The sequence below is a fragment of the Genypterus blacodes genome, unplaced genomic scaffold (genome assembly GCF_046128005.1).
Source record: "Genypterus blacodes isolate CSIRO-AG114 ecotype Tasmania unplaced genomic scaffold, CSIRO-AGI_Gbla_v1 ptg000141l_1, whole genome shotgun sequence".
Lineage (NCBI taxonomy): Eukaryota > Metazoa > Chordata > Actinopteri > Ophidiiformes > Ophidiidae > Genypterus > Genypterus blacodes.
Genome location: NW_027466943.1, coordinates 885,407 through 897,088, shown reverse-complemented (window position 1 = coordinate 897,088; position 11,682 = coordinate 885,407). Strand labels below are relative to the sequence as shown.

General features: G+C 38.6%; 1 protein-coding gene across 1 annotated transcript; it reads left to right on the top strand.

Annotated features, from left to right (window-relative positions):
• Window positions 1–364: 364 nt before the first annotated feature.
• Window positions 365–10,265, top strand: noxa1 (NADPH oxidase activator 1). Its single transcript, XM_076165182.1, has 16 exons — window positions 365–452; window positions 1,238–1,412; window positions 1,979–2,061; window positions 2,207–2,315; window positions 4,262–4,396; window positions 4,981–5,088; window positions 5,747–5,806; window positions 5,878–5,915; window positions 5,999–6,137; window positions 6,407–6,475; window positions 6,780–6,873; window positions 7,618–7,694; window positions 8,487–8,647; window positions 9,215–9,323; window positions 9,503–9,626; window positions 9,759–10,265. The coding sequence occupies exons 2-16, from the start codon at window positions 1,239–1,241 to the stop codon at window positions 9,863–9,865; spliced, it is 1,587 nt and encodes a 528-aa protein (XP_076021297.1). The 5' UTR covers window positions 365–452; window position 1,238; the 3' UTR covers window positions 9,866–10,265.
• Window positions 10,266–11,682: the final 1,417 nt, after the last annotated feature.

The window sequence follows — 11,682 nt, the reverse complement described above, 5'->3', positions numbered from 1 at the left end:
AGACTCTTTCAAAACTTCCCAGCCATTCCATGATGTAATCCTGAGAGAGTATCCACAGCCTTCTACAATGAATCGTCATAATAACGTGACTCAGTTTACATGTCCACAATAGATCTAGTTCAGATACCTGTTTAATAGCGGACATTTAACAAAAAACATGGCATATAATACAACAAGTGATCTTATTGGGGCTATTATAACAGATTGGTCATAGTTTATATGACACAGATACATTTTAATAGTGCTGGGTTCGTGCCGAAGTGTGCAAGGAATGCCAAAGGCTTTGTGCTTCATGATGCCCTATCTACGGAATGTGGATGGAGTACTTCCTCGTAGCAGCAGGGTGGAGACTCCTGACCGAGCCTGTTTTAAAGCACCTGCACTTCCTTGTAGAAGGCATAAGGAAGGCAGCATAGACCTGGACACTGAACTCTATCATTTAGAAGCAAAAGGTGAGCAGCAAGAATTCGGCTTGTATGAATGAATGAATCTGATAGACCTTTTAGTTAGTAGGAACTCTGTGTGTGAAGAGATATATATGTATACCTGTATATCTCTGCTTATCCACGTATGTAATGTGCTGTTTGTATGGAAGAGACGAGCCAGTTCATTTAATCATCATCTATTTTAATGGATTTTACTACTTAATGCTTAACATTAGTGGTTTTCTCCATGGCATTAATTTGCTTTTGCCTCCATTCATCTCTGTGCCATCTTCTTCTCTCATCCTACTTTAAGAGTTTTTGCTTAAGAAGAAGAAACACTTTTATAAATCCCAGAGGGGAAATTCTTTAACTCTTTAATTCTTTAACCTGTTAACCTGTTAACCTGTTAACCTGTTAACCTGTTTAATGTTCACGTACACTTCATGTACAACAATTTACTTTTGTATGTGTCTCATTTTAACAGAATAGTGATGTTAATTTTATGTTGCCTGATGTTATGATTAAAATAACATCTAAGACAGATGTCCTGTATGATGTATAGATATTTTCATTCGTTTCTAACATTAGAATACAAAGTTTGCAAAAAATGGGTGAGGTTAAATAAATTGACTTACTTTACTAATGTCTATGTTTAATATTACATGTTACTGTAGTAAACCAGCTCAGAAGAATACAGAAATCAGTTCTATCTTTTTAGATACAAAGGATAGCCTGTTATTGTTAATATGTGTATATATACAGCATACTTGTAATAATTTAAACTCTGGTATAATCATGTCTACTCCATGCAGAATGCTTTATACTGAGTTACTGAGGCTGTGGGATGAGGCAGTGAATGCTGTGGATGCCAAGGACTGGCAAGGAGCTCTAGCTAAACTGAACCAGATCTCTGAACCAACATCTCGCACTCTGTTCCTCACTGCCGCGGCCCATGTTGCTCTGGGACAGCTGGACTTGGCCAAGAAGGTCCTGTATGTTTTGTGTGCTGGGGGTCAATTAAGGGTTGTTGAGGTCACCTCAGACATTACTCATTCAGAATTGAACTCTAATTTACAACTATCGAACTTACAATGAATGCAATCATTTTTCATCACGTCCTTTAGTATGTTAATTGGTGTGTAGCTTCACAATGCGACACATGCATAGTCACTAATGATCACTGAATAAAAATCAGGGATTCTAATGATGTAATTATCTATAACCTACCTAATCTACCTTATCTATACCATTAAAAGACCAAAAGTGCATCATTTATCAGACGAGTAAATCAACATTTTCATGGATATATTCTGTTTCATTCCTCGGAAACTCTACACAATCTCATGAAATCTGAGATAATGCTTTTACACTTCTACAGTGAAATTAATCCTTGTATAGAAGAAGACATCAAAGCCGAACCTTCTCGCCCACAATAAATCAGCATGGATGGAGGGCTTGCTGAATCACTGTGATGTTAAAACAGGAAATGTAACATGTGTATGCTGCCATGTGCCTGTCTGTCAAACCTGAATTTGTCTGTATCTGATGTCCAGGCTTTGGACCTAACTATTGCCAAGGATGAACGTCTTGCTGTTGGATTCTTCCAGAGAGCCGCAGTGATGATGCAAGTTGACAGGTAGGAGGTAGCTTTCTGTCACATTGGCAGCATAAAGGTAATTTCTGACATTCTTGTTATACTGCATTTCCAGTTCTCTGGAAAAAGCATTTTTCAAGCATGGCATGTATTCTCTCTTTCTTTGTGGTTTATGCTGTCTCTGCAGGTTGGAGGAGGCCCTATCAGACTGTATCTGGGCACAGAAACACATGAGAGGAAATGTGGTCATTGACTACAGACAACTTGGACTGCGATACAAACTGTACAGCTGGCAGGTTGGACCTTGCTTTTCACACATACACATGCACGCACACACACACACACACACACTTTCGCAACAGCCAGACATTTTCTTCACACATTTTAACTTAAGGAGAAATCTTTTCCCACAAGGGGAAAATATAATTTCTTGTGGCATGTCGTTCTGCGGTTCACTCAGCAGTTACACCTAGGAGCTAACAAAGAGTCACTGATGGATGCCGGCCAAGATGTTACAAAATATCACATATTTCTCATAGTACAGATGAGTCCAAAGGATCTGCACCTGTGCTGGCAGTTAAACAACAAGGTATTGAACTATGGTTCAGTTCAGCTCTTTTGTCAACAAAGGCCGCTTGTCATACATCTGTATATTATATATACATATATATAATATGCCTAATTTATATTAGGTATAAATTGAACACACATCTTGAGGTGAAGTTTTCATTCATTGTTTTTACATGGCATAACAAGTTAAATAGTCAAAATGAAAATCTAAAAATGATTCAAACTGCTATGTAACATATATATATATATATATATATATATATATATATATATATATATATATATTAGGTATATATATTTATAAAAACATATATACATAAAAAAAAGAGAAAAAGTTGTATCATGTTAGTAATGTCGCCTCCACATCAGATTCATTCCTTCAAAGTGCAAATCAAAGCTCGGGCTTTCTCCATGGAGGAAGCACAATGATTCGATGTTCGTTGGAGTTATATATTTATATATGTATATATAGTGTATATAGCAGGTAAAGGTGCTTGCCTGTCAGAAGGCAGAAGGTACCCGGTTCGATTCCCGCCAGGGTCGACGTCAGCAAGGGCACGCAGTCGCTAACGGTCCCAACTGCCAAATAAATGGGCTTGGTTAGCCAAGTCTCTCGTGAGGTGCATCACAAGCCTGTCATAGATGGGAATCTGTGATGTAAACCCACATACATATAGTGTCTAAAGCCAAGGGTGTAATAAGGTAAAAAGGTGTGATAATGATGGTGTTATATAACAGCAGTAATTAACAGGCTTTATGGTGCAACTTCGGTTGATAAAATTGATGAATTTTACTGTGGTAGAGACTACAGAGGAGTGTCAAGGTACCTCACATACATTTCGTTCTGCGGCTGGATACCTGTAATTTGAATATTTATTATTGTTTATGTTCATTATTGATTATTGGGTTACATTACCACATTTTCAGTCACCATCCACCAATAAAACCACCATATTGAGGCACTTAATGCAGGTTCAAATCTGCTTTATGGTACTAACAGGACCATGTCAACCCATGTTGCCAACGAGGCATATGGTGGAATGTTCAAATATGTTAAAAGATAGAACAAAAGAATGACTTTCATTTTGAAAGAAACAGGTGTGACATGGAGACACAAAGATATATTTGTGTTTTTGGTTAATTTTAAAGAAAAGTTCAACTTTCAAAGCTTTTTTTCCTCTGGTAATTCAGTGGCTCACCTGACCCTGACTGAAATGTCCAGACACAATAAACCCTAAACATATGATTATCTGAGCTGGTTAAAATGTACAGTACATTAAGATATTTGTAATTTGACCGTGTCTGTGTTTGACACTGTTCTGATAAACTCTGTTTCAGTTTTGTTTCCAGACTGAAACCACAATTATGTTTTGTACAGTTATTTCAAAATAGAGCAAAATTAGAGAACCCATTGTATTCTAGATGAATCTGGACACAAAGGCATTTTGCAGGGAAAATAATTAAATATGGCCACAAAATGTGAAAATATCAAAAATATCAAAGACTAGGGAACTAAGGTTACTCAGAATTTATGAGCCATTAAGAAAGAAACACATGAACCATTTGACAGATAGTGCCTAAATATCTTGAAAAGTTGAACCATGACAATGACAATTAACAGCACAAGGTTTTCACGTTGCATGATAATGAATGATATTGTGATGTCATCTAGGTGTTATATAATGCAGCAGCTGTATACTGTCGCATGGGCCAGTGGGAGCGGGCCAGTGAGGTCCTGCTGTCAGCCTCCCAGGAGAAAGTAGGAGGTCGAGGGTGGAACCTAGAAGGGGCTTCGGACTGTGTCATGGTGAGTGTGGGAAATGCTACAAACTTACACAGAAGTAACAGGGACGGTCTTTGGTGTAAAGTCCCTCTCTGTTTCTGTTTCATTGCAACTTTTTTTAATTGTATTTCTGCTTTCATTAAGTCCAACTGTCCTCAAAATGATTGAAAGAAAAAAACAATTTTGTCCTCCATGGAGCCTCCTGAGTTTTGTTGCTCTTCAAAAAAAGAAAGTGACTGCTTATGAGTTGGTTGAGTGTATGACTGTAATTGCTCTATTCAGCTACACTAAAAATAGACAATGTTGAAGACAGATCAGATTTTAAATATCCCATATTAATCTTTTTTGATGACAATGTGATATGAATGTATCAAAAGATTATGGAAACACTACGAATAGAAATGCTAATCTGGCATTTCCAAAACTACAGTTTCCATCTTGTTACATTGCTTTTCACATCTGTTGTGGTTTAATACAGCACTTTTTTTAATTCTGAAAATATACGTTGAGGTGCAGTGTTGTCTATTTACTTAAAAACAAGGTATGCTATACTATTCACCTTACTTACTATACTAAACAAATCCTCTGATTTTGACTGTAAAAACCAGAGGGGGGAGGTCCTGGCTCCTCTGCTGGTACCTGAAGGTGTGGTGTTTCGTCCCAGGAAACAAGACGTGGAGCAGCTCAAACAAAGAGACTTTCTGGGCAAAGCTAAGGTAGATGAGCCCTGTGCTGAATAAAATAGATTTCTGTTCACATTCCCATTCTTTACATTAAGTGAATCCAAATACATTTCTGTCATTAGAAACTAGATGTTTGAATTTCGATACATACATTATCATTAAGTCCCTTCAGGGAACATTGTTGCCCAGTGTTCCCTCATTTTGTCCATCTTGTCAACCATTGGTCAGAGCTCTACTTAATACGAAATGGGGGAAGTTTAGAACTTCAAAAGTTCCAAATAATACTGTGCAGTTTGAAAAAGTCATGAAACATGAGTTGATTTAAACAATGGATAAAACATATACAACTCTTTGAGATCTAGAGTCAAATGTACTGGTTATATCCAAAATATGTACTCAAAGTGGCCATTCAACAAAACCTGAGATGAGGCCCTAACAAAAACATGAAGATCAACATATACACAGTGTTAAATCAAATATTGGATAAAATCCAATAAAAACTCAAAAGACATGAGATTGTAATAAGACAACCAGCAGCAAAAAACTTCCATCATACTCCACGCACATATTGATCTCATATGAAATTCATACTCTATCCTCTACTTTCATATCCATTCAAGGTCACCTGTGTAACTGCTGTCAAACACGAAGGATTCTGTAATGTGATACGGTCTATTTGCTGCACTTTCAGGTGATTTCCTCCATGATTCCCAATGATGATTTTGGAGGATTTGAGCCTCTGAGGCTGCAGGTAAAACTGACGACAGTGACAACATCTTGTCATGTGAATCTGGTCATTGTCTGACTCTGTCCTCCCAACAGAAACCTGGATTCTATGAACCCACGATGGATGGAGCTCAGTGAGTATTATCAATCAAACTACAAAAATGGACATGATCAGCCATTATGTGAATGAATGATAATGTTTTTCATGACTCATAAGGGATTCTCGGTACATGCGTATGCGGGTCCCCTATATGGCTCGAGGCCCTGATCAGCTCACTGTTCCAGGTGGGGCCACTGTTTTCTTGTTCGGTGATGAGGACAGGGATGGGATGGCAATTGTCATATATGATGGACAGGTGAGGAGAAAGAGCAGCTTCTTCTTCTTCTTATATATACTGTATATAGCCCATATACAATTATGTGGATTCGTTATTTCCATGCTATTATATTTCTTCCTGAAAGGACTTTTAAGTCTTATATTCAACTTAATGTAACTTCAAATTGATATATGTATTTGTTGGTTTATATTTTATAAGAGCTATTGCATCTGAAGTGGTTGTAAAACTTGTTTTTTGAAATTTACATAAACTGTATGTCTGATTTGAACTTTTTTTTTCATTTGCAGAGAGGTCTTCTGCCAGTGTCTCTACTTGACCCTGCAGATGTCAAGGCGTCCAAAGGCAAAATGAAGAGTGTAAATAGTTTCAGCTTTTAAATACTGCACAGTATGATGCTTCAGCAGAGAGTTTTCAGACTCATTTGGGGTCAAACAGACTGTAGTTCAGGCCCATTGCTGCCCAGTGCTGCCCAGTGTTTTGCTGATTGGCATTTCACAGTTGTTCAATATTGCAGTCATGCTGAGCTGCATTTTACCCCAATCCCTTTAACAAAAGATATAGCGCCACTGAATGAAAGGTGGAAGTCGATCAAACACTTACACACACTAACACAGCTGACATGAATTGCATTTTCACTGACTATTGCGACTTCTACCACAGTCTACGACAGTTCCCAGTGGGATCCCGCTGCCTCCAGGATTCAAGCCGCCCACTCGGCCACAGTCTCAGCCCATCCCTGCAGCTCCTCCTCAGGGTAGAAGATAAATCGTACTCCTACCTTCTTCTATATATGTGGCACTTACAGCATTTGAATATTGAATTCAAATACTGTATGAATTCTGTATTGAATATTTAATATATTGACCATCCCATCTTCCATGGCATCCAACCTCCCACCACTGCCGTTGGAGAAAGACTCTATATAATATAAAAAATATAGGACTACATTTTGCTGTGCTTTACCTTTCTCTCTCTCTCTCTCTCTCTCCCTCTCCCTCTCCCTCTCCCTCTCCCTCTCCCTCTCCCTCTCCCTCTCCCTGTCTCTCTCTCTCTCTCTCCCTCGTCCCTGTCTGGCTTGCTATTTGTCAATGCATAACTTCTATGTGTTTTGCCCTGCATGCCTTTTGTTCCTCTGTATAATCACACTGGAAGTTCCATTGCACACCCAGCCATTCATTGAGATGGAGTTTTTCCCTGGAGTTTTTCATCGTCTTCCTAAAGAGCTTTGGGCTGGGTCAAGAATTTTCCTGATGTTGTGGGCCTGTAAAGCCCTTTAAGACATTGTATGTGATATTGGGCTATACAAATAAACTGACTTTACTTGACTTGACTTGAACCACAAGTCAAGAATGGCTGGTGAGCAGCCACTAGGGGGCTTTGGCAGGTTTTTAGATTTGTAGTCATTTCTGCACATACTCTGCTAATAATTTAAGTTGAAAACATATGCCTGAAAATCTGAATACTCCCCCATTTTGTTCCCCATTTTATTTCTATGCAGCTCAACCAGTTGCAGAAACCCCTCCGCCATCCTACATCACTGCCACCCGGCAACCAGCCGACACGGACAGCGAGCAGGTAATATTCCCTTGTGAAAAAACACATTTCACAGTGCAGGATGATAGAATGGATCAGGCCAACTTATTTTCTTCACATATTGGGCTTATGACACAATAATACAAACGTGCAACACAACAGAGGGTAAAACTGATGTGTCCTGATTAAGTCACTATGATGCTCAAGGGACAGAGAGGTAGTCAGTGTTCTGATATAAATAATCACTGGACTATTTGAATTAGCTTTTGTGTCTCTGAAAGCGGAGACAAAGTGACCTGGAAAGAAATGAAATATCTAATGGGCCTCCTTATTCATGTTTCACATTGAATACCAGATTTCCATTTTCACAGAACATCACTTTCCATATCCATCAGCTAAGAAGGAGGTAATTGAAACCTGCTGCTTCTTAACAAAGGAAGGAACAATAGGAGCTGCAGTCACATCATTCAAAAGCTAATCAATTTCTGTTTGGCACAGAAATGATCAAACCTTGCAGACTAAAGACAAAGAAAAACAGCACTTTACACCTTTTGGAGCCTTTTGGAGCAGAAAGTGAAAAGAATTATTCACACTTGTGCTATATTGTTTATTCAGGATTCACATTGCTTTTTGAATTGTTAAGTCATGTAATTCTGCAAATGCAGTCAGCAGTTTGGTATGTCTAACTAATTAACTAATGAATTAACTAATTAACTAACTAATAGGCTACTTCTTATGCTAGTATTTGCATTAAAGCACAGTAACAGTAGTAGATTTTTTGGAAATAATTCTAAGAAAAGACTGTTCAGCTAGATTTCCTCCTTTTTCCCCCAGTATACTGGCTCAGCCCAGGGAGATGAAGAGGGTTCTCTGGTTGTAAAGGTCCACTACAGCTACACTGTGGCTCTGCCTGTTCCTTTGGACACACCGTACCAGGAACTCAAAGAACGGATCGCAGAAAAATTGGGCCAGCCAGCCACACAGCTGCGCCTCAGGTGAGCATCAGCCTGCCAAATCACTGTGTCTTTGAACTTCAACAACTGGGGCTGTATTTCTACAAAATGCTTTTCTTTGTCTGCTGTCTCCACTTTGGGAAGGATTGGTTTTATTTTTAAACTTCAGACAGTATGTTTGGTTTCTTTAATCTGACATGTCATAAAATAGTATCTGAAGTAGTAAAATAGTATTCATTTCAAACCATCAGGGTTGTGTTTTGAAGGGGTGAGCAGTTAGCTATTTAACTGTGGCTGTTAAAATTATAAAGCAATTATGAGTTCTTATGTTCTTTATGAGCATCAAATCAATTTGCAGTATGTTAATTGTCAACACTTTTAAATTAGAAAAGTGGATTGATCAAAAGAGGGAGGTAAGACAATTCACGCTGCATTTTAATAAATGAACCTGACAGAAATGCCTTCTTTCAACAATTCATGCTGCTGTTGATATTAAAAATAACAAATATGAAGCAGGTTTTGGTCGACCCCTGCCTACCTATATTTGAACTATGATGGCCTCTTTTTCCTACATCTGTATATCCTTTAATACTCCGTTTCCCACTACAGATATAAACAACATGGCTCTCGGATACTGACGCCTCTGGAGGAGGAGGTGGGACAAGGCCGCACCCTGCAGGAGGTGGCTGAGGGGGGCAGAGCCATCTTGTGGTGTCAGGTGAGGACAAAACCTGTGTCTTCTAGGCAGCTTCAGTGTCCACTCCAAAGAAACCAGCCATTTTGAAAAATATTTGAAAACTACCTGGTGCAAATAAGAGGAACAATGTTATTCCTTCCATACTCTCCTTCTCTCTAGTCTGCAATTACTAATCATTTTCATCATGTGCTCTATTTCAGACAGAAGACCCTCTCGCCAACCGTACCATCCTGTACCAGATGGTGGCACTATATGACTACATTGCCCGGGGCCCCGAGGACCTGGAGTTCAGTGAGGGAGAAACCATTGATATTCTGGCTGAAGGTGAGGCTCAGAATTCAACACAGTATACAATTCAACACTGAATGTAGGAGTGAAATGATGAAAACTCATTTATGTATCCTGCACTTGTCATTGTCATTATAAAGGGGTGCCTCTTTTTTCCCTCACTTATAGTGAATGAGGAGTGGCTGGAGGGACACTGTGCAGGGAATCTTGGCATCTTCCCCAGCTGCTTTGCCTATAGAGAGAACACCAACATCCGTCTTAGCACTGCATTTTAAAACCATTTAACAGAATAATCTATAAACATAGCTTAATTTATCTTAAACTGCCCCAGAGAATCATTGTTATCAATCTAGTTTATACTAAACCTGCTGTACTATTTTGTCTGTACTATTAAGCCCTAATATTAAGCTATCAGTGGTAATACTATCATAGTCGTGTCGTGGCTGATAATGTGTCTGTGATACTCCAATTTTTCCATTTGTGTTTTGTTTCACTTTGGGGTATTTTTCAAAATAACCATGTAGTATCAATATACTATTCTGGTAGGAGGTTTTCTTGTCCTATGGTAGCTAATATTATATAGTATTGTGGTTATTTTTCTGTAGGGTTACTGTGGCCAATTTTGTCTTGGTGTGTACACATTGACTGAATACAAGTTTGAATTAATTACAGTGATTGCATTTCTCAAGACTGGGTATATTAAACACAGATTGACTGTTAAATCCTCTGAGGGCATCTTTCAACAGGTATTCTTTTTTTCCACTAAAAACAAAACAAGCAAGTATTTTTCAACTTAATTTCAACAAATGGATCCACAGCAACTACAATCACAACATAGGTAATTAGTCAAATAAAGATCAGCACCATAATGCATCTCTAATACATCAAACATTTCATATGCTTTTAATTTGACATAAGCACACTAAAAAGACTGCTAGTGTTGTATATCTGCAAAGCAAAGAATGTCTCTCAAAGCACAAGAAGACCATTACAGAGAGACTGAAAGAATGCATAACACGGTGTAGAACAGGCTTAAAAAGGAGTTTGTGACAAGGACAACAAGAAGCCCATCATCATCATCATCACCACTCTAAAGCTGTACAGGGACAAATCGTGCATGCTACTGCAAAAACCTTACTAGTCTCACCAGTGTAGAAAAGAAAAGAGCTGAAAGAAACTCAGAGGTTTGCCAGAGGGACATCCATGACAGTACTGACATTAGTCTAGTCTAAAGAGAATATGGGCTAGATTTACTATGCATGATACAAAAAATAACCCTGCAAATATCTGGTTAATTGCATGTTTTCAGGTGAGCAGTATTTAGAGACCCATTTTGTGAATGAGCACAGCTGCAGTGAGTTCACTTGAATGCATGACAAGTAATTATGACATCCCTCGCGTCCATAATCCCGGTGTCTCTTCTCAGCTCATTACTTCACCAAAACTGTTCAAAAGACTTTTCATGTAAAATGTAAAACCTAATGCCAATGCTCCCTTACGCACCAACCTCCATAAAGCCTATTATATAAAACATTTAGGTGTAGACAATGGGCTCTCCAAACACTGCAGATGATTGTCTCTGTTGTGCTTGACTAATTGACCGCCTGTATAGACTGGTGAAGGTAGGCTAGTTGGTTGTGGTGCATAATATTTCCTCAAATGAGAGGTACCTGCATACAAAGGCTTGGATGTCCACTCACTGCATTTCTGCAGTGCCACAAATACTGGAAGCCCACGAATTAATGATATTTAACTTCTATGCATACAAAAAGCATTGTGGTTTTAATTTGAGAAGAGGCACCTAATCGTGTAACCAAAGACTTAACTTTGCCACAAAAGTTGTGATAGCAAGGCTTACAGATTCATTAGTGTCTGAGTTTTATTGCTGAGAGGCGTCAGTGTTAATCCCTGCAGCACTGTGGAGATTTCATGCCTCGTCATCTGGGAATTGAACTTTTTCTGTGTGACAGACAGAGATAAATCTATCTCTATTATACTTTATATTGGTTTCCTGGGTGTGAATTTGAAATTCTGTCTCACAGAAGTACAGCGTCGTTTCATTGACAATTTATTCTAAGATGAAGGACTGATT

Coding starts and splice junctions, on each gene's coding strand:
- noxa1 (XM_076165182.1), top strand. CDS start 1,239: ATGCTTTATACTGAGTTACTGAGGCTGTGGGATGAGGCAGTGAATGCT. Junction 5,807..5,877: donor TTGAGCCTCTGAGGCTGCAG/GTAAAACTGACG, acceptor TCCTCCCAACAG/AAACCTGGATTCTATGAACC. Junction 6,874..7,617: donor CCCTGCAGCTCCTCCTCAGG/GTAGAAGATAAA, acceptor ATTTCTATGCAG/CTCAACCAGTTGCAGAAACC.